Here is a 23,912-nt window from a genome sequence, read left to right as displayed (position 1 = left end):
GTGAGCTCTGTAACGTGAGCGCTCTACATGGGGTAGTGTGCAGCGTAATGACTCCCGTTTATTACCAATCCCTTGTGCTGCTTTCAGTTACAACGTCTGTAAATTCCAGCCGTATCTTCATTTCTGGTGACGGGACTCTTTCCGCTGGCCTTTTATGCTCTCGTGTTCATTGCACAATGTCTGACACTACAGCCTTCATTATTATCAGGAAACTTGGAAGTCTTCAGTGTTCCAGTGGCTAAAGATCTTACATTGCATTTTTTCATCGGGAACTTGTTTGTATAATTTTACTACTGAGACTATCGGCGTGGCTGTGTAGGTCCTGGTGCAACACTAAAATTGATGCCGCTTTTATACTGTTGGGCTAGATCTGAGAAATACGATTTTGAAGCCACATTCCAATTAGCCTGGAAGTGCATTGGGGCGGGCCGATTCATCCAGAGGAGAGGCACATGACCCAATTTATTTCCAGGCTATTTTGTGTATACCTGCTAAGCGTTACTTCTCTGCACTGGCGTTTTGGATTAGTACTACAAAAGAGATATTTTCATTGTTGTATTAGGGCCTATACAGCCGTGCTGCTAGTTTTCTAAGGAAAGTTGTCCTGACAGAATGCAATTGTAAGATCTGTAGCCACAGAAACATTAAATTCTTCTAAGAAACATGCTTTACTGTTCGGCAACGGTACAGAGCTGTTTTACTGCAGTCTATCGTCCATATTCCGATCAATCACCATCTGGAGAATGCAGATCTGTTGTACCGTAGACTATTATTCCTGCACAAAGCCGCTGTCATGTTCAGTCTGGGATCAATTACAGAAGTGACGATTTATTAACCTTCATTAAACTCGGCAAAGATGATGGTAGCAGAGCTTGCCTCCTTGTGTAGTGAGGAAGCTAGCCTCCCTGAGCGGTAGGGGGGAGGGCTAGCCTCCCTGAGTGGGGTGGGGGGAGCTAGGCTAGCCTCCCTGACCGGGGTGGGGGGAAGCTAGACTTCCTGGGTGGGGTGGGGGAGATCTAGCCTCCCTGACCAGGGGGGGAAGCTAGCCTCCCTGACCAGTGGGGGGGAGCTAGCGCCCTGACCGGTTGCGGGGGGGCTAGCCTCCCTGAGTGGTGGGGGGAGCTAGCCTCCCTGAGTGATGGGGGTAGCCTTCCTCCCTGAGCAGTGGGACGAGATTTGGTAGGGAGCCTGCCTCCCTGAATTGCAAGAGCACTGTTACTAGAGAAACCACCAGTATTTTTAACCCCTTCATGACCATAGCTTTTTTCATTTTTCACTCCCCTTCTTTCCAGAGCCATAACTTTTTTTTATTTTTCCATCAATATTGCCATGTGAGGGTTTATTTTTTGCGGGACGAGTTGTACATTGGTTTTACCATGTCGTGTTAACAGAAAACGTGAAATTTCAAAAAGTGCAATCCCACCCTTGTTTTTTGTTTGGCTTTTTTGCTAGGTTCACTAAATGCGAAAACTGACCAGCCGTTATGATTCTCCAGGTCATTAAGAGTTCAAAGACACCAAACATATCTAAATATTCAGGATTGAGAGTCCTCAGTAGTTGATACCTTTTAATGGCTAACTGAAAAGATGGTAATACATTGCAAGCTTTCGAGACTACTCAGGTCTCTTCATCAGGCTAGACTAATACAAAATCTGAAGTCACATATTTATGCACAATACAGCCTAGAAAAAATGCAATAGATAAGACAAGTGACGTGAAGCAGAACTATCAATATGGGAGAGGGAGAAACATAAATATAAACATTGGACCAGTTCATAGATAAGGAGTCTGGATGTTTTATGGTCCTCTGATTGGGGTCTAGTTCTGTGTTGCCCCGCAAGGTTTTAAAAGGAAATTCCTTAATTGATGTAAAAAGACATAAATCCATGCGACACATTCATTCCAGCACTGAGAGTGTCAAAATTCGTCATAAATTTGTACTCCCAAACTCGTCTCTCTCTCTGAGATGTGAAGTTACCTTTCAATACCAGTAATTTCATATCCATGCTGCTGTGATCAGGGATACAGAAATGTTTTGCCACAGGTAGATCCATTCTTTTTTCTCTTATTGTGTGACGATCAGCATTCATCCTTGTTCTAAGCTTTTGCCCTGTCTCCCCCACATACAGACCCCCAGTTGGACATTTAGTACAAATAATTAAGTACACCACATTAGATGTAATGCAGGTGAAAGTACCTGGGATCTTGTAGTCCTGATGTGAGTTGGGGATCTTTATCTTGTCCGTGGTCATTATAAATGGACATATCTAGGTTCTTTTTTATATGTGGTGAAAAAAAATTACAAAGTTTGCTAAAAAAAAAAAAAAAAATTTGCGCCATTTTCCGAGACCTGTAGCATTTCCTTTTTTCGTGATCTCGGGTTGGATGAATGCTTATTTTTTGCATACCGAGCTGACGTTTTTAATGATACCATTTTTGTGCAGATACGATCTTTTGATCGCCCGGTATTGCATTTTAGTGCAATGTCGCAGTGACCAGATAAACTTAATTCTGGCTTTTTGTTTTGTTTTTTTTTTCTCGCTACGCCATTTAGCGATCAGATTATTCCTTTTTTTTATTGATACATCGGGCGATTCTGAACGCGGCAATGCCAAATATGTCTGTCTTGATGTTATTTTTATTGTTTTAATTTGAATGGGGCAAAAGGGGGGTGATTTGAACTTTTATATATATTTTTTTTTCATATTTTTAAAAACTATATTTTTTATTTTCCGCATGCTTCAGTAGTCTCCATGGGAGGCTAGAAGCTGCCACAACTTGACAGCGGCATTTGACTAGTTAATAGCCGCTGGCGGATCGCGATTCCGCCCGCGGCTATTGCGGGCACATGTCGGCTGTTCAAAACAGCTGACATGTCCCGGCTTTGAGGTGGGCTCATCGCCGGAGACCACATCAAAGCGGGGGATACTGACATTGGCGTATTAGTACGTCCTATGTCAGTAAGAGGTTAAATAAAGATGCCAGGGAACAGCCTGTAGATCCCACGGATATCTCCTCGCCATTGCCAGTTCTTCACGAACCAGCAATGCCTCCAATCGTCAAGGCAATTACACAATTGGCTGACAAGCGTCTGCTTTCACTACTTAGCCAGTTATTGGGAACTTACAGTAAGCTTATGGTATATACACCTCTGAATCCAGTGCATGGAAAATTTATATATATAAAATGTACCCGATACGGTCACTGCCAAACAAAATGAACTGGCTGACATCACCAATTGTTGCAGACAACATATGGCTTCAGGGTTGCGGTTTACAGAGCAAAAGGAATGGAGGTATTAAATTTTATATATTTAATCCATAAAGTTAGGAAGTGTTTATAAAACAAACAAAACAAAGATGATAAAAAATTGGAACAAAACAATCTATATACAGTATATATAAAATTGAATGTATGTGTGTGTGTGTATATATGTGTATCCCAACCAATCACGAAGCATCTTTCATTACACCAGAGCTATTTAAAAGAAGCTGAGCTGTGATTGGTTGCTATGAGCAACAGTTTTCCTTGCAATCAATCACCTAAGCGTCTTTCATTTCACCAGAGCTCTTTAAAAGAAGCTGAGCTGTGATTGGTTGCTATGAGTAACAGTTTTCCCACTCGACAACACCTCAGCAGACACTGACATGGTGGGAGAAATCTAGCATCCACGGAAACATAAGCTCCCAGCCATTGTCTGCCCCCCAAAAAGGAGCAGAGAGCACATGACAGAAATGAATCCCCCCCCTCCCTGCCCATATCCCCATCACACATCCTCCATTCCATATGCACATCTTCCCTCTTAAAGGGATCTCCGGTATGGAAGTTAGGGCAAATCCCTCAGCACTTTGGTTTTGATCCCCGGCCCTCTCTTAAAGGAATCCCCGGTATGGAAGTGAGGGCAAATCCACTCTGCGCTTTGGTACTGACCGTAGTCCTCTCTTAAAGGGATCTCCGGTACGGAAGTTAGGGCAAATCCACTCAGAGCTCTGGTTCTGACCCCAGGGTCTCCTAAAGGGATCATTGGTATGGAAGTTAGGGCAGTTCCACTAAGCACTCTGGTTCTGACCCCAGGCCCCTTTTAAAGGGATCCCCGGTATGGAATTGAGGGCAAATCCACGCTTCGCTTTGGTACTGACCCTAGCCTTCTCTTAAAGGGATCTCCAGTATGGAAGATGGGGCAAATCCCTCAGCGTTCTGATTCTGACCCCAGGCTTCTATTAAAGGGATCATTGGTGTGGAAGTCAGGGCAAATCCATCCAGCGTGCTTTGGTTCTGACCCCATGCCTCTCTTAAAGGGATCCCCGGTATGGAAGTTAGGGCAATTCCACTCAGCGTTCTGGTTCTGACCCCAGGCCTCTCTTAAAGGGATCCCCGGTATGGAAGTTAGGGCAATTCCACTCAGCGTTCTGGTTCTGACCCCAGGCCTCTCTTAAAGGGATCCCCGGTATGGAAGTTAGGGCAATTCCACTCAGCGTTCTGGTTCTGACCCCAGGCTCTCTTAAAGGTATCCCGATATGGAAGTCAGTGCAATTGCCTTCAAATGCTCTGGTACTGACCCCAGGCCTCTTAAAGGGAGCCCCGATATGGAAGTTAGGACCGTTCCACTCAGCGCTCTGGTTCTGACCCCAGGCTGATTGGATGATGTGGGATATTAGGGGTAGTAGTCCGGCGGCTCTGACGGGATGATTTTGGGATATTAGGGGTTGTAGTCCGTCGGCTGTGACCGGATGATGTGGGATATTAAGGGTAGCAGACCGGTGGCTCAGAATGATGTGGGATATTAGGGGTGGTAGTCCGGTGGCTCTGGCTGACGGGATGATGTGGGATATTAGGGGTAGTAGGCCGGTGGCTCTGGCTGATGGGATGATGTGGGATATTAGGGGTAGTAGTCCGGTGCCTCTGGCTGACAAGACGATGTGGGATATTATAGTGAATGTGGCTATGCGGAGTGGGCGGGGCTATACACTCAGCTATATAAACTGTGTTCCAAATTATTATGCAAAAAGAGTTTAGGAGTGATAAGGTTAGAATTTTTTTGTTTGTCATTTAAACTCATTGATGGTGATGTGTGTCAGGGCTCTTTATATCACTGAAAGCAATTGCATATACTTGTGAAAATTAGTTTGACAGGTGTGTCCAAATAAAGGCAAGACTACTTAAGGATGTTCCACATTATTAAGCAGCCTACATTTTTTGCCAAAATGGGAAAGAAAAAGGATGTGTCGGCTGCTGAGAAGCAACAAATTGTGGAGTATTTAGGTCAAGGCATGACTACAATCAACATTGCCAAGACACTTCATCGTGATCATCGCACAATCAAGAAGTATGTAGCTGATTCACAGCACACACGTGTGCTGGCTGATAAGGAAAAATTGAGGACTCTTTCCAACGGGCAATTGCGTCAGGTTAAAAGAGCAGCTGGAAAAATGCCTTGTCATAGCAGCAGACAAGTTTTTGAAGCTGCTGGTGCCTCCAACGTCCCCCCGAACAACAAGATGCAGGGTCCTTCAGAGGTTTGCAGCTGTGCGTAAGCCATCCTGTTGACCACCTCTATCCACTGCACACAAGCAGAAACGGCTCCAGTGGGCCAAACGATACATGAAGACTGACTTCCAAACTGTTTTGTTCACCGATGAGTGCCTTGCAACGCTCGATGGTCCAGATGGATGGAGTGGAGGATGGCTGGTTGATGGACACCCCATGAAAACACGGCTAAGGCGCCAACAAGGAGGAGGTGGAGTAATGTTTTGGGCTGGAATCATGGGGAGAGAGATTGTCGGCCCCTTTAGGATCCCTGAAGGGGTAAAAATGAACGCCATAATCTATGTGGAGTTTCTAAAACAGCACTTCCTGCCATGGTTCAAGAGGAAGAACCGTGCTTTCCGCAGCAAGATCATTTTCATGCATGATAATGCACCGTCTCATGCTGCAAATAACACATCTGCATCTCTGGCTGCTATGGGCATAAAAGAGGACAAACTTATGGTGTGGCCACCATCTTCCCCTGACCTCAACCCCATTGAGAACCTCTGGAGCATCATCAAAAGGAGTGTCTATGATGGCGGGATTCAGTTCACATCTAAGCAACAGCTCTGGGAGGGTATTCTGTCCACATGCAAAACAATTGAAGCACAAACCATCCAAAAACTGACATTCAATGGACGAGAGAGTTCAGAAGCTTCTTTCGAACAAGAGGTCCTATGTGCAAATGTAACATCACCTAGAATAAAGTTTTGACTTGAAAACTGTTTGATTTCATTTTGTAATAAGCTGATAATGCTTATAATTTCACAATTGACCATTTTTTTGTTCAAAATAAAAAGGTTGAAAACTCTGCTGTGCATAATAATTTGGAACATGCATTTTGAGTGTTTCTTATTTTTAAAAATATATTGTTTTCATAGGCAGTTTGTTCAAAAACATTGCAATTATACTAGAATATTAGATGACTGGAAAATAACAATGACTGCAATTCATATAGGTAATTTAGAGAAAATATGAGGAAATATTTTTTGCATAATTTGGAACAGTGTGTGTGTGTATGTGTGTATATATATATATATATATATATATATATATATATATATATATATATATATATATTAGTGTGTGTGTGTAATATTCCTTATATTTTGTTATAACTAACCGTAGTTAGTTGCTATGCCCGGGCAGCGCCGGGCTCTTCAGCTAGTACATATAATAAAAAGGAAAACAAAAGAAAAGTACTAAACCTGTTTCACGGAAATAGCTCAGAGCTTAGCGCAGGAAAGCACTCCTTTTAGGAAAACAAACAGAACCACGGCAAGCTGTATCTTCCAGGTCTGAGAAATTACAAAATCTGTTTTTTATTACATTAAGGTTACGCCAACATACCTTCTCTTGGTCATGGGAAGTCTAGGTCTTTAGAAGATTGAGATCCCAAACTTTCAGGATATCTCTGCCCCTGGAGGTCTCAGGGAGGAGATATTGTTGTCAAGTTTCCTATCACGATTTTATCTTTCTGTAGAGATAAAACGTGGCATGGATAGCATCATCCATTTGTGTGATATTAAGTTGGAGGTGTTAGACCAGCCTTACAGTGATGTGCTTGAATAAGTTATGTTAGTCACTCACCACGATGCTGAAAATATATCTCCCATAAATATCAGATTAATGCAAACCCAATACTCCTCACTGACCACTGGCTCCAGAGTGTCTGAGATATTTACTTTTAACAGAGGAATCTCTTGCCTCGGGTGTTGTACTTCTTCACCACTGAGTATACGAATTCTAGACTTGGTGGCTGGATCTCAGCAGATCCACTGTTGTAATTAACTGTTCATGACAGAAGGTCCTACTTCAATGGAGGTTGAACTGTCAACTTTTTATCACTTCCCCAGTTATAATTAATCCCATATCTTCAATATGTGGATGATATGTCCCTCTCCGGAGATGTCTTTATGGATTTTACACGTTTTCCCTACAACAAGTGATTTCAAAGTTTCATCAATGCTATTAAATGAGGACAAGTTGTGTGAAATAACATTGACCATTGAAAAAGTTGTCCTTTTCTTTGTACTTGAGGAACTTCCCCCTCTTCTGCCACTTGGCTGCCTTGCTGGGGGTACTGTGCACTTCTGATAATTGACAGTTCAAATGAGCGGCTTGGTTCCACTTCTGGTCCAAACTGTGCTCTCTCCAATGGTTTACATCTACAGCATATGTGAAGCAGAAGAGCAGTAAAGCAAACCAGATCCAGCTAAGTTCAGAGCAGCGCTTTCAAGCTCTACAGCAAAGAGATTGTATTCATTGCACTCATTACATAGTATATGTATACTAATACCTCTGATTTATTGCAGAGGTGACCAGTAGCCAAGTCAATGAGCTGTAAATTTATAAAATTAAAAATCCCTCCATTCTTGGGTATTGTGTTTTTTTTACTAAGATAAGTTGCAAAGCTGCTTGGTTTTCCAAGTCCTTTGCAATTTTACCCATTTAAGATTCTGGGATGACCTATTTGTTTCTGGATCAATAAGAACATTTTATTAATTGACAACATGCATAGAATGTAGTTTTTATTCTTTATTTTTTTCTCTATAGCAGAAATTAATCTTTTTTTTTTTAATTTTATTTCTTGTTTTTGACGCATTTGATAGGCTCCAGGAACAAGCTGCAGAGACCATCGAGGCTCTCCATGCCGCAGGCATGAAGGTGTGGGTGCTCACCGGAGACAAAATGGAGACCGCCAAGTCCACATGTTACGCCTGCCGACTTTTTCAGAATACCACTGAACTGCTGGAGCTGACAACCAAAAGTGTGGAGGAATATGAAAGAAAAGAGGATCGCCTGCAGGAACTTCTCCTAGAGTACCACCGAAAGCTGGTGCAGGAAGCACCCAAAATAAAAGGGAGTGTTAAAAGGTAAGGATTTCAATATATTCAAATGAGTTTGTTAAAAAAAAAAACAAAAAAAAAAACACATTTTCAGGACTTTGCACTGATGAATTTCTTAATATGAGTCCGAGCATCATTTTTCTGATTCAGAACTCCATATCCTCTTTTGAAGCCATTTATTTAAGTGTTAGGATTCCTACTGTTCTCATACAAAACAAGACCGAGTCTACAACATAATGTTTATGCATGTAGCGTCCCCTACTGGTGGATGTGAGAGACCTGAATTTTTCTTTCAATCTCTACCTGCACCACACCATTTATTTACGTCTCACATTGGATGCGATTGGATGGAGCAAGCTGTGTTACACAGACGCCACCTAACGGCAGCGGCTGGAGCTGGCACCCGATCACTGCTTATTAACCATTTAAATGCCACTGTCAATCTATGATATTGGCATTTAATTGGTTGCTAAGTACAGTGCTATGCAAATTAATTGGGACAAAGCATTTTTTTTTAAGTAAAATCGTAAGTTGGTTACCAGTCAGTGATTCAAACCAGTTTTAACTGCTTTGAATAGGCACTCACACCTGTTCAAAGCAGTTAAAACCAGTTTGAATCACTGACTGGTAACCAACTTATGATTTTACTTTAATTATCCCAATTAATTTGCACAGCACTGTAGCATTGAGGGCTGCCAATGTGCTACCATAGAAATGGGGGGGCCTTCTGAAGATCTTGTAATTGTCATCTTGATATATCTATGAAGCACAGTCGTAGGGCCACAGCAGTTTACTATTAGTACAAGCAATAAAATGATCACAGGTTCAGATCCCCTAAGTTCACTAAGAAAATTAGTCATGTGCAATAAAAGTGATAATGTTTTACATATTTTTAAAAAATATTTAACAGATTTCGACACAAATTAAGAAATGCATATTTGGTTTCACTAAAAGTCCAATCAATAAAATATGAAATTGGCAAATATGATAAATGGCATGAAGAAAAAACACCAGATTTGCCATTTTCCTTAGACACTGTACCCCAAAAAATGCAAACAAAAACCTATGAAAATGGTGCTAATATAAATGCCAGCTCACCATGAAAAATAAACCTAGCCGTCACATCTTTGTCAAAGGTAAAATTAAAAGGATTATGGGTGGAAAAATGGCGACACAAACCAGATGTTTCATTTATTTTTCAGTTCTGAAATCTCTTCAACTGTTAATGTGTGTGTGTGTGCACACACATATATGTATATAAACATGAACAGCTCTGGCAAAACTTAAGAGACCACTGCACAGTTTTCAGTTTGTCTGATTTTTCTCTTTATAGGTATATTTTTGAGTAAAATGTAAATTGCTCTTTTGTTCTATAAACTACTGACAACCTATCTTCGAATTTCCAAGCACTTCATTTTGTATTTATTTTCAGAAAATGAAAAATGGGCAAAATAACAAAACAAATGCAGTGCAGACCTCAAATAATGCTAAGAAAACAAGTTCATAATCCTTTAGAATCAACAGTACTAATGTTTTAACTCGGGAAGAGTTCAGAAATCAGTATGCTGTGGAATAACCATGACTTTTAATCACAGCTTTCAGGGCCTGACTGTGCCTTTCTTGCACTACGCAGGAAAAGGCACAACTGACAGCGCCCATTCCTACGACCAAACAGGCGGAGAAAGACCCTGGGAAGCCCAATAAGTGTCCCGTATGCAGAGTTAAGCTCCCCAGCAAGCACAAGAAGTTGCTGTGTGACACTTGAACGGCCAAAGTAATGAAAGGCGAACAGCCGTCCCTCCTATCGGAGATGAGATCGCTGATTCGAGAGGAGGTCCAGGCTTCCGTGGCCACCTTGTCTCAGCCACAGCCAGCCAGTGCAGGCCCCAGTGCTAAGCGAACCAGACAGGAGATGGAGCTTAGTTCGGAGGAAGGTTCATACTCCTCGGAGACGGATCAGGAAGGAGGCGAGCTGGGCACTAGCAAACCGAAGTATGGGAAAAGATGCCTCTTTTCCTCGGATGATACAGACAATCTGGTTCAGGCGGTCAGAGACACAATGCAGATTGAGGAGGTCCATAAACCTCAGTCCAGACAGGACATGATGTTCGGGGGCCTTAGGGCGCAGAGGAAAGTAGTATTCCCAGTGAACGACCATGTGCGAGCCGAACGTCTGTGGAGAAAATCCAATCTACACGAAGATTTCATCCATTATAAGTTTATGCTTAGAACATACAACACTGCCCTTCAGCTCTCCAAACAAACCTATTTCAACACCCTCATCACCTCACTGTCCAATAACCCGAAACGTCTCTTTGACACTTTTCATTCTCTACTCAACCCAAGAGAACAGGCCCCCACCATGGAGCTCAGAGCTGATGATCTGGCCAATTACTTCAAAGAAAAAATTGACCAGATTCGACAGGAAATTATTTCCCAATCACCTCATACCATGCACTGTCCTCCCTTCCCCACTGCATCTAGCTCACTCTCTGATTTTGAACCAGTCACAGAAGAAGTAGTAAGCAGGCTCCTTGCATCTTCTCGCCCAACCACTTGCACCAGTGACCCATTTCCGTCACATCTCGTCCAGTCCCTTTCCCCTGCTGTCACCCCTCACCTAACTAAAATATTTAACCTCTCTCTCTCTTCTGGTATCTTTCCCTCCTTATGTAAGCATGCCATCATACATCCACTACTTAAAAAAAACATCTCTCGACCAAAACTGTGCCGCTAACTATAGACCTGTCTCTAATCTTCCCTTCATCTCTAAACTCCTGGAACGCCTGGTCCACTCCAGTCTTATCCGCTACCTCTTTGATAACTCTCTTCTCGACCCTCTCCAATCCGGTTTCCGCTCTTTACACTCTACTGAAACTGCCCTCACTAAAGTCTCTAATGATCTACTAACAGCTAAATCAAATAGTCATTACTCCATGCTAATTCTCTTGGATCTCTCTGCAGCATTCGACACTGTGGATCATCAGCTCCTCCTCACTATGCTCCGTTCCATTGGCCTCAAGGACACCGTTCTGTCCTGGTTCTCCTATCTCTCTGACCGCTCCTTTACTGTATCTTTTGCCGGTTCCTCCTCCTCTCACCTTCCCCTTACTGTTGGTGTTCCTCAAGGATCGGTTCTAGGCCCCCTCCTCTTCTCCTTGTACACTGCCCCTATTGGTCAAACAATCAGTAGATTTGGTTTTCTGTACCATCTCTATGCTGATGACACCCAATTATGTGCTTCTTCTCCTGACATCACGCCAGCCTTTCTAGAAAACACCAGCGATTGTCTAAACGTTGGTCCTCACTATATCTGAAACTGAACCTGTCAAAGACTGAACTCCTTGTGTTTCCTCCCTCTACAAATGTACCTATACCCGACATTGCCATTTCTGTGTGTGGTTCCACTGTTACTCCCCAGCAACATGCCCGCTGTCTTGGGGTCATACTTGACTCCGAGCTTTCCTTTGCCCCCCCCACTTTCGATCACTGGCTCGCTCTTGTCATCTGCACCTCAAAAACATTTCTAGAATTCGACATTTTCTTATTTTTGACTCCGCAAAGACTCTTACTGTTTCTCTTATTCATTCTCGTCTCGACTATTGTAACTCTCTTCTAATCGGTCGCCCTCTTGCCAAACTCCCCTCTCCAATCTGTCTTGAATGCTGCAGCCAGGATCATATTCCTCACTAATCGTTACACCGATGCCTCTATCTTGTGCCAGTCATTACACTGGCTACCCATCCACTCCAGAATCCAGTACAAACTTATTAACCTCACCCTCAAAGCCCTCCATGGCTCAGCACCACCCTACATCTCCTCCCTTGTTTCAGTATACCACCCTACCCGCGCCCTCGGTTCTGCTGATGACCTGAGGTTAGCATCCTCAATAATCGGAACCTTCCACTCCCGTCTCCAAGACTTTACACGTGCTGTGCCAATTCTTTGGAATGCACTTCCCAGGTCAATACGATTAGTCCCCAATCCCCATACTTTTAAGCGTGCCCTGAAAACGCATTTATTCAGACTGGCCTATCGCCTCAACACATTAACCTAATCTTTCCCTGTGTGGCACAGCCAAAAGTTTTACTTTAACCAGGTTCCCCGCATCATGTTCCCAGATGCTTTATGCATCCATTAGCCCTCTGTGTCTGTACTGTTACACACTTAACATTATGGCTGGTCCATACAATCAGGGCAACCGTTACCACCCACCTTTCGTGTCTACCTCTTTCCTCGTAGACTGTAAGCTTGCGAGCAGGGTCCTCATTCCTCTTGGTATTTGTTATAATATATGTGATTACTGTTATGCTGTAATGTCTATTGTCTGTACAAATCCCCTCTGAAATGTAAAGTGCTGCGGAATATGTCGGCGCTATAGAAATAAAATTTATTTATTATTATTATTATTATTATTATTATTATTATTATTATTATTATATTATGGTCCTGGAGGAATGGGAGGAGGCGGAAAAACGTCTCGTGATATTCCGGGACTTTAAGAGACGGCTCCCCTTCGACCCCGAGGACATTAAGGAATGGGAGTTAGTTCCCAAAATTGATGTCCCTGTGGCAAAAGTAGCCAAGAAAACAACGATCCCTTTTGAGGACGCGTCTAGTCTGAGGGACCCCATGGATAGGAAGGCGGATAACCTACTAAGGCGGGCCTGGGAAACATCAGCAGCTTTAATTAAAACAAACGTAGCAGCTACTTCGGTAGCAAGGTCTATGTGTTTATGGTTGGGCCAGTTAGAGGAACATTTATATAATAAAACCCCAAGGGAGGAAATTATAGATTCACTTCCGATCATGAAATCAGCCACAGCCTTCCTAGCCGATGCATCAGCGGAATCTGTTAGAATTTCCGCCCGGAATGGCTCTTTGTCAAATTCGGCACGCAGAGCCATCTGGTTAAAGACATGGACTGGTGACGGAGCCTCTAAAAACAAGCTCTGTGCCCTTCCCTTCTCTGGGTTAAAGGTCTTTGGCCCAGCATTGGATGATATATTAGAAAAAGCATCTGATGTAAAGAAAGGGTTCCCTGAGGAAAAGAAGCCTAGGGACCAGCCCTTTCGTAGACCCGGGGGGATATAGAAGGCAGCAGTACTATAGGTACCAGTGGAGCTCTCAGAGGGGTTCCTACGGTAGCACCCACTCTAGAGCTGGAAGACCTAGAGCCCACCCATCTGGATCTCGTACTAGATCCAGGAGAACATGACTATACCAACATAGGGGGTCGACTCAGAGAATTCAGTTCCCAGTGGTCTCAGATCACAAAAAATCAGTGGGTACTGAGGACAATAGCAGAGGGTTACCAAATAGAATTTTCGTCCATTTCTCCCCGCAGGATAAAAGACGACTCCCAGATGTGGGTCGAGGTGACAGAACTGGCAAACGTAGGGGTGGTAATTCCGGTTCCCCGGGCAGAAATTGGGGCGGGCCACTATTCGTCCCTATTTGCCATCGCACAGCCTTCCGGAGAATCCCGTACAATTATAAATCTGAAACCCTTAAATGCCTGGGTCACGTACAAAAAATTCCGAATGGAGTCAATCAGATCCACAGTCCATCTGATAGACAAGAATGCCCTGATGTGTACCCTGGACCCGAAAAGTGCCTACTATCAGGTGCCAATTCACCCAGTGTCACAGAGATTCCTGAGGTTTGCAGTAAGGCTTCAGAATCGGACCTGCCACTTTCAATTTCAGTGTCTTTTTTTTGGTCTGGCCTTGGCGACTCGAGTCTTTACGAAGCTAATCGCGGAAGTGGTGGTGTTCCTAAGAAATGGCGGAATAATCATCATTCCATACCTAGACGACTTCCTCCTGGTGGCGAGATCGGCAGAAGAACTGCGGCGACACAAGGAGAAGACAATAGAGGTTCTAGAGTTTCTGGGCTGGATAATAAAGAAAAATCGAACCTAGTACCAGAAAGAAGAAAGATTTTTTTTCGGGAGTACTACTGGACTCCAGAAGCAGAACTTCCTTCTTACCACCAGAAAAACAGACAAAGATACGGAACAGCATGAAGGAACTTCAAAAAGGCCGCGTTTCCATCAGAATAGCCATGCGCGCTCTGGGCCTTATGACATCCTGCATCCCTTGTGTCCGATGGGCACAGTTCCATGCGAGATCCCTTCAAAAAGAAGTACTGGCCGCTTGGGATCATCACCAGACCTCCCTAGACAAGAAAATGGCCTTGTCTCCAGCAGTAAAAAGATCCCTGGTGTGGTGGATGCAGCCACAAAACCTAAGGGAAGGTGTCCCCTGGATCACCTCCCCATGCATCATAATCACTACAGACCCCAGCAAATGGGGCTGGGGGGGCTCATCTAGAAGGCAGAATTTTTCAGGGAGAATGGCCGGCAAACATGCGGTCCACCTCCTCCGACTACAAGGAACTTTACGCCACATGGGAGACCCTTTGAAGAAATCAGGACAAACTAAGAAATCAACACGTCAAGATTCTATCGGACAATGTGACGGCGGTATCCTTCCTCCAGCATCAAGGAGGAACAAGGCATTGGGCACTCCAGGACCTGGCAAAAAAGATCTTTTCCTGGGCAGAAAATACGGTTCTGTCAGTAACAGCCGTCCATCTCGAAGGGTCGCAAAACACAGTGGCAGATTATTTAAGCAGGCAGAAGATCTGTCCCACGGAGTGGGAGCTGAACACAGAGATCTTCCAGAACTTATGCCAGCACTGGGGAAGACCGCAGATAGACCTCTTCGCAACCAGAAAGAATACCAAGACGTACAGGTTTTTCTCTCTGAATCCTTTGGACAATCCAGAAGGGGTAGACGCCCTAAGCCAGAAGTGGGGGCAGACTCTCTCATATGCATTTTTCCCCGATAGCTCTCATTCCAGCCATCCTCAGGAAGATTCAGGAGGATCAGGCAAGAGTGCTACTGATAGCACCTTATTGGCCGAAAAGGAGCTGGTTTCCACTCCTGGGGATTATGGCAGAAGATCGACCACTCCTGCTTCCACAGAGGGAAGACATCATTCACCAAGGGCCGGTTCTTCACCAAGATCCAGGGAGACTTCACCTGTCAGCCTGGATCCTGAACGGCAGATCCTGAGGGCTCGAGGCCTGTCAGACCAGGTCATATCGACTATTCAGGCCAGCAGAAAACCCGTAACTTCTGCGATATACCACAAAATTTGGAAAAGATTCTGTCTGGATTGTGGCAGGCCCGACTCAGCGGAAGGAAAGCCAGACATCCCAAAGATACTGGATTTCCTTCAGGCAGGCTTTAATAAAGTAATATAATATAAAAACCTCAGTGGCGCTCAAGTATATATAGGCACTCCAGCAGCAAAATCCATTTGAGTAAGACAATAGATGCCAGTGACTCTAAGCGCAGTAGTAATTCATTTATCTATACAGGCTTTAATAAAGGACTTAGGCCTAGCACGCTGAAGGTCCAGATCTCTGCATTAAGCACCTTTCTTGACTACCCCTTGGCCTCCCATCCCTGGGTAATAAGATTTATCAGGGCAATTCAGAGGTTATGTCCCACAGTCAGGAGGTCAGTCCCCCTATGGGATCTTAGTCTTGTCCTGCGGTCCCTTTGCTCAGATCCCTTTATCCAGAGCCAGGAGATGCCCATTTCACATCAAACCATGAAGGTAGCTTTCTTGGGGCAATCACCACTGCAAAACGGATAAGTGAGATACAGGAGCTATCTATCCGAGACCCATATCTCTGAATCTGGGAGGATCGAATAATCATGAGATTAGACCCCACCTTTTTGCCCAAAGTTGCGTCAGTCCAAAACTTAAACCAGGAAATAATTTTACCTTCCTTTTGTGAGAACCCCTCAAATGACAAAGAAAGGGCCCTGCACGAATTAGACGTACGCCAGGCAGTTATTGATTACATCAAGGCCACGCAGGGTTGGAGACAGGACCATAACCTATTTCTACTCTTTGGGGGTGAAAAACAAAGGGAGAAAAGCCTCAAAAGCCTCCATCGCGAGATGGATAACATCGCTAATCAGTTTAGCCTATGTCTCTCAGGGGGTTCCTCCCCCAGAAGGGTTAAAAGCTCACTCAACACGAGCTTTATCAGTTTCCTGGGCGGAAAGAGCAGCGGCTTTAGTAAACCAAATCTGTAGGGCTGCAACCTGGTCCAGGTTGGACACATTCTGCAAACATTACAAATTAGATGTGTGATCTAACCAACCAGACTGCTTTCGGGAGAATGGTTCTCCAGGCAGTCATCCCACCCTAAGGGGATACTTTGGTATTCTCCCTGGTGCTGTCAGGAGGGACTTCCTGGAAAATAGGCATTAGACCTACCGGTAATTGTTTCTAGGAGTCCATCCTGACAGCACGGACAGTTCCCTTTCCGAATTAATTATGTCATATGTCTTAATATGTTTCTGTAAATAAACTGTTCAGTTGCATCATCCACGGTGTGATACTTGGAAAAACACTTAGGGAATGGGGGTGGAGACTGTTTTAACCTCTTGTGTGCTCTTCCTGTCCCTGCAAGGAGGCGAGGGACGTCCTCCCTGGTGCTGTCAGGATGGACTCCTGGAAACATAATTACCGGTAGGTTTAATGCCCATTTCTCGTTCGCCTTATTGGGGGACACAGAGACCATGGGGTGTATGCTGCTGCCACTAGGAGGCTGACACTATGCACAAAAAAGTTAGCTCCTCCTCCGCCGTATACACCCCACCGACCGGCAGGAAATTCCTCAGTTTTAGCTTAGTGTCAGTAGGAGGTGGACACGGGTCTTTTATTAGACCCATATCTACCTCAGTGTGCGTCGTTTCTTTGCAGGTTCCGGAGGGATACGGAGTGAACAGTCACATCCGTACTCCCACAAAGAGACTATGAGTACGGCGTGTACTGCCACCCTGTATCCTCATAGGTCTCCGGAGCAGGACCAGGAGCCTCGCACAAGTAGGTGCCAGCCGCACGGACGGTCCTTGCCCCCCGCCTCCCACCCTCTCGCCTACCAGAGCCTGAAGGTTGGATGAGGCTCGGATTTCATAGAGACAGACAGCGTGGGATTTTCAGGTACCTTTATTGTAAGGCCCCCTGCCTGGGTGAGTATGTCAGTCTTCCCCCGGCGTTTTCTCTTGGAGCGGTCGCCGGGGGACCACGTTAGGGTCCCTGCACGCCCCGCATCCCCCCACGGTCACCGCATCCATGCAGGCCCCGGGTCTTCACGGGCCTCGTTCTGTGCTTCCCCCTTTTTTCCATCTCGGCAGGGGTAGCGCTGGAGTCGAGCAGTTCTGGGCAGGGACGCGGCCCGGTGTTGCGACGCGTCTTCCGCGCCGACCCCCTGCTGACAGGCGGCCGCTGCAACTAATTTAGGCCCCGGCTTGTGTACGGGCCTACCGCAGCGTCGCGGCCACGCCCCCCGCCCCTTTCTACTAAGCGGGCTTCACTCCCGCTCTCCACAGGCCCTCCCCCCGCCTTTCCCTCTCCTGCCCAGCATATTATGGCTAGAGGGCAGCAATTATTAACCCTGCGAGGACCGCCCTTTCCCGGGACCCGCGCTTTTCTACAGGCAGGCGCCATCTTCACAGCCTGCCAGCCGGACGCAGCTGGAGAGGCTCCCCAGCCCCTGAGCAGTTTCTGCAAGCAGCTTTTTGCCTCTTTGGGACGGCCAGCCGGACTTCTCCCTGATCTGCATCCCCGGACAGGTCGAGCAGCATCGCTTTTGGGGACACCGGACCGTGAGTAGTTCTGCACGGCAGACTGACCCTTCTCCGCCCTCTGTCCCCCAACCTTCCGGCACTACCTCAGGTTTTTCACAATGTCTATCCCTAAGGCTGATCGTACCCGCTCTTCGGCCCTCCCCTGCACATCCCGACGCCGCTCAGGAGCCATCCATAGCCCCAGGGGTGAGTGAGCCCCCCTTGCCGGGTTGGGCCTCCTCCCTATCACAGTCGGTGGCAGACCTCACCAAGGTGTCTCGGTCCCTAGTAGCCGTTCTGGATAAGTTGCCCTTGGGAGCTTCTGCGGGACCTAGCACGTCCCAGGGCGTCCCATCTGAGCCAGCCAGTGTCAGTCGCAAGAGACCCAGGCAGGATCTCCAGGCGGAGTCTTCTCCTCGCCCTACCTCACCCCATACTCCCCAGCAGTCTCCCTCTCGGGCCTCCTCTCCCGAGTCAAGTGAAGCGCTTTCCGAATCTGAAGGGGTCTTAGAGCTGGATTCAGATCAGGATGCGAACATGAAGGTTACGGTGCAGAACCTCATTGCCGCGTTTCACCATACCTTCGACATCACTGACGCTCCTGCGAAATCCTCAGATCAGGAGGTTTCGTTCAGATGGGCGGAAACGCCTTCCAGGGTGTTTCCCTTTCATTCCGAGTTTGGGAAGATTTTTACCAAGGAAAGGGAAGATCCGACTAGACGCTTTCAAAGAGGAAAGCGTCTCGGCGTGCTGTATCCGTTTGCTAAAGAGCTCACGGACAACTGGGCCGCTTCTCCTTCAGTGGACCCTCCCGTATCCAGACTCTCTAATAATACTGTTCTTCCGCTGTCGGGTGTAGCGTCTCTAAAAGATTCTAATGACAGAATCATAGAATCCCTAGCAAAGTCTGCCTTCGAGGCGGCATCTGCGGCGGTATGTCCAGTCTTTGCTTCATCTTGGGCAGCAAAGGCTATATCCGCTTGGGCAGAGGACCTTCGGCAGGGCATTCTGGATAAGGTACAACCGGAGCATTTGGCCGATCTCGCCAATCAGATTTCCCATGCGGGGGATTATCTGTTTTCTGCTTCCTTGGATGCCGCATCTTGCGCGGTTCAGGCGTCAAGCAACATCGTGGCAATCCGACGTACAATTTGGCTCAAGGCCTGGCAGGCGGACTTGTCCTCTAAAAAGTCTGACTAATCTGCCTTTTCAAGGAGTGCGTCTCTTTGGGTCCCAATTGGACCAGATTATTAAGGACGCTACCGGAGGTACGAGTTCTCTTCTCCCCCAATCCAAGTCTCGCAGACCTCCTCCAAGGCGTCAGTTCCGTCCCTTTCGGTCTTTCCGCCGTTTCAATGCGGCGGAAAACCCTTCCAACCAGCAAAGGCCACAAGCACGTCAGGAAAGAAAGAAGGTCTCCTTCAGGCTCACTCCGTCCTGGCGGTCCCACTCTTCCCAGGGAAGACCACCCAGATCTAGATCTGGACGGTCTACGTCCGCATGACTATCATCGGTCTTCCGTGGGTCCCTTCCAATTGGGAGGTCGACTTCTTTTCTTCAGCGACGTCTGGTTCGCCTCAGTAGAGGACGCTTGGGTCAGAGAGGTTGTATCGACAGGATACAAAATAGAGTTTGTTTCTCTTCCACGGGATCGCTTCTTCCAATCCCGTCCGCCACGGGATCCTGCCTTGATCCCGGGGTTCGGTTCGGCCATCGCCTCTCTCCTCAGCTCCGGGGTGATTGTGCCCGTTCCCGAATCGGAACGATTCACAGGGTTTTATTTAAACCTGTTTGTGGTGCCGAAAAAGGAACGGGCGGTTCGACCCATCTTGAATCTCAAGTTACTCAACAAGAGAGTTCGCCTCCGCCACTTCCGGATGGAGTCGGTTCGCTCGGTGATTGCCTCCATGGAGGAGCAGGAATTCATGTGTTCCATAGACATCCAAGATGCCTATCTACACGTGCCCATATTTCCCGGACATCCGAAGTTCCTGTGGTTTGCGATTCACCACGAACATTATCAGTTCGTCGCGCTCCCTTTCGGGCTCGCCACCGCTCCCAGAGTCTTCACGAAGATTATGGCGGCGTTGATGGCCTTGTTGAGGATCAGAGGTCTTGTTCTTTTTCCGTATCTCGACGATATTCTGATCAAGGCTCCCTCCTTTCATCAGGCCCGCCTAAGTGTGGCAATCGTTCTAGACACCCTGTCCAGTTTTGGGTGGATCGTCAACCGGAAAAGTCCTGTCTGATCCCTACTCAACGCCTTGTGTTTCTGGGCCTTCTTTTCGACACTCGTCGGTCAAGGGTATTTCTCCCACAAGACAAGATTCTTTCCCTGCAGCAGGGCGTCCGATCACTACAGATCGCACGGTTTTCATCTCTCAGGACAGCCATGAGGACTCTGGGTAAGATGGTGGCAGCAATAGAGGCAGTTCCCTTTGCCCAGTTTTCACGCCAGGCCCCTCCAGCAGGCCATTTTGTCCAGGTGGAACAGGTCGGCTCTGTCTCTGGATCGTCCGGTTCGTCTTTCATGCCGGATCAAGCGGTCTCTCAACTGGTGGTTGACGTCTCCCCTCATTCTCTCGGGGCGGTCTTTTCTTCCCAGATTGTCACAACGGACGCCAGCCTCATCGGCTGGGGTGCAGTGTTCCGCAATCACACTGTTCAGGGTCGATGGTCGACTCAGGAATCGGCTCTGCAGATCAATGTCCTAGAGATACAAGCGATCCTTCTGGCTCTCGTCCACTGGGAACGGCGCCTGAAGGGCCTGCCTGTCAGGATTCAAACAGACAATGCCACAGCGGTGGCGTATATCAACCGACAAGGGGGGACACGGAGAGTCTTAGCCCTGGCGGAAGTGTCCAGAATTCTTCAATGGGCAGAGACCTTTGTTCCAACAATTTCCGCGGTTCACACTCCCGGCGTGGACAACTGGGCCGCCGATTTTCTAAGCCGCGAGGGTCTCGCGGCAGGGGAATGGTCCCTACATCCGGAGGTGTTTCATCTGCTCTGCCGTCGGTGGGGAACCCCGGACGTAGACCTCATGGCGTCTCTCCTCAAAAGGAAGGTACCACAATTCGTGTCCAGGTCTCGGGACCCCCTGGCAGGGGGCGCCGACGCTCTGGCCGTTCCTTGGTCACAGTTCGAGCTCCCCTACCTGTTCCCTCCCTTGCCTCTTCTTCCCAAGCTGTTGAAGAAAATCAAGGCAGAAGGGATTCCAGTCGTCCTCATCGCCCCGAATTGGCCCAGAAGGTCTTGCTTCGCAGACATTGTCAACCTTCTCGCGGACGCCCCCTGGAAGCTTCCCGACAGGGCAGATCTGCTGTCGCAAGGCCCGATTTGCCACCCCAATTCTCGGTCGCTCAATTTAACGGCGTGGCTGTTGAGACCGAGGTTTTGAAATGGGCAGGATTCTCTGATCGAGTGATTCATACCATGATCCGCGCCAGAAAGCCTTCCTCTTCCAAGATCTATTACCGTACTTGGAAAGCCTATTTCTCCTGGTGTGAGGCCAATGACATTGCGGCCATGGTTTTTTCACTTCCTTCTGTTCTGGCGTTTCTTCAGACAGGGCTGGATGCGGGGCTTGCTCTCAGTTCCTTAAGGGTCAAGTTTCGGCACTGTCCATATTATTTCAGAAGACGCTGGCCTCCCGGCCCCAGGTCAAAACCTTTCTTCAGGGTGTGGCTCACACGGTTCCTCCGTACCGAGCGCCCGTGGATCCTTGGGATCTTAATTTCGTTCTTGGGGTTCTGCAAGGTCCTCCTTTTGAACCTCTCAGGGATGTTTCCCTTGCCCTCCTTTCTTGGAAGGTGGCCTTTCTGGTGGCCATTACTTCCATCCGACGTGTGTCGGAATTAGCGGCCCTTTCTTGCCGCTCTCCCTTCTTGGTACTTCATCAGGACAAGGTAGTTCTGCGGCCTCCGCCCTCTTTCCTTCCGAAGGTGGTATCTTCGTTTCACCTCAATGAGGACATTGTTCTGCCATCCTTCTGCACGAGCCCAGCTCATCCTCGGGAGCGATCCTTGAACAAGCTGGACCTGGTCAGGGCATTGAGAGTCTATCTAGCCAGGACATCTTCCTTGCGGAAGTCAGACTCTCTGTTTATCATTCCAGACGGTGCAAGGAAAGGTCACCGAGCCTCAAAGGCCACTATTGCTCGCTGGATCAGATCGGCAATTTTGGAGGCATACCGGGTCAAGCATCGTGCAGCTCCTTCAGGGATCAGAGCGCACTCTACCCGGGCGGTGGGTGCCTCCTGGGCGGTGCGCCACAGAGCTTCCGCGCTGCAGCTTTGCAAAGCTGCAACGTGGTCTTCGGTTCACACTTTTGTGAAATTCTACAGGGTCCACACCTATGCTTCGGCGGACGCCAGCCTAGGTAGAAGGATTCTGCAGGCCGCGGTGGTGAGTCCACTGGCCTGATGGAAGTTTGTTTCCCACCCCAGGGACTGCTTTGGGACGTCCCATGGTCTCTGTGTCCCCCAATAAGGCGAACGAGAAAACAGGATTTTTTAGGTTGCTTAGGCTAGTTTCACACTTGCTTTTATTTGCAGCGCGTTTTTCCCGCAAAAAAACGCATTGAAAAAACGCATACATAAGCATACAACTGCTGCGTTTTTTTCAAGCATTTTTATGAGCATGCATGAAAAAAACGCAGCGTTTTTATGCGTTTGTATGCGTTTTTAGCGCGTTTTTACCGCGTTTGCGTTTTTTTCCAACATTTTTAGGTGGCCCCTCACACTACCCAAACCATGACTTTACTAACCCTAACCCTGACCCTAACCCTAACCCTGACCCTAACCCTTAACCAAATCATACTTAACACTAACCCTGACCCTAACCCTGACCCTAACCCTGACCCTAACCCTGACCCTAACCCTGACCCTAACCCTAACCCTTAACAAAACCATACTTAACCCTGACCCTAACCCTGACCCTAACCCTTAACCAAACCATACTTAACCCTAATCCTGACCCTAACCCTGACCCTAATCCTTAACAAAACCATACTTAACCCTAACCCTGACCCTAACCCTGACCCTAACCCTGACCCTAACCCTTAACCAAACCATACTTAACCCTAATCCTGACCCTAACCCTGACCCTAATCCTTAACAAAACCATACTTAACCCTGACCCTAACCCTGACCCTAACCCTAACCCTTAACAAAACCATACTTAACCCTAATCCTGACCCTAACCCTGACCCTAACCCTTAACCAAACCATACTAAACCCTAACCCTGACCCAAAACCCAACCCTAACCCTGACCCTGACCCTAACCCTAACCCTAAACCCCCTTAACTAACCCTAACTCTAACTCAAACCCCTAAATTCCATGGTTAAAAAAAAAAAACGCATATGCAAAAAAACGCTTACATGAGCATGCCAGTGCGCACATATGCGCATCCATAGGCTATAATGGCCATTTTTAGCGCAAAACGTGCGCATATGTGCGCATGCGCTTTTTTGCAGGGCCAAAAAATGCAACATGATGCGTCTGGAAAATCCAATCGCACACCCCAAAAAAACGCAGCGCATGAAAATCGCATATATGCGCTTACAAGCGCGCAGGTATGCGCACCCATGTTAAATATAGGGGAAAAAACGCATGCGCAGGTTAGCGTTTTTTTCCAGCGCTAAAAAACGCAAATGTGAAACCAGCCTTACCGTAAAATCTGTTTCTTGGAGCCTTCATTGGGGGACACAGCACCCTCCCATGTTCTACAACTCCTGTTCTTATGTTTGTCGATTGGTTACAGTTGAGTTGTTCGTTCTGTTTTCAATCTATTCCGTTACTTCTCCTACTGCTTTCTCACTAACTGAGGAATTTCCTGCCGGTCGGTGGGGTGTATACGGCGGAGGAGGAGCTAACT

At 46.9% G+C, this 23,912-nt stretch overlaps 1 protein-coding gene across 3 annotated transcripts in view; it reads left to right on the top strand.

Moving 5' to 3' along the window:
- The window catches only part of ATP11C (ATPase phospholipid transporting 11C (ATP11C blood group)), a 213,081-nt gene that overhangs the window by 158,923 nt on the left and 30,246 nt on the right, over nt 1-23,912 (top strand). For all 3 annotated transcript variants that reach the window (XM_073543577.1, XM_073543576.1, XM_073543578.1), the window contains exon 19: nt 8,139-8,402. In XM_073543577.1, the coding sequence (XP_073399678.1) occupies nt 8,139-8,402 (264 nt within the window). The remainder of the gene's footprint in view (nt 1-8,138; nt 8,403-23,912) is intronic.

Source organism: Dendrobates tinctorius, unplaced genomic scaffold (genome assembly GCF_039654945.1).
Source record: "Dendrobates tinctorius isolate UK_male_01 unplaced genomic scaffold, ASM3965494v1 ptg000133l, whole genome shotgun sequence".
In the NCBI taxonomy this organism is placed as follows: domain Eukaryota; kingdom Metazoa; phylum Chordata; class Amphibia; order Anura; family Dendrobatidae; genus Dendrobates; species Dendrobates tinctorius.
Note: the sequence above shows the minus strand (reverse complement) of the source record. Positions and strands in the feature narration are given on the sequence as shown.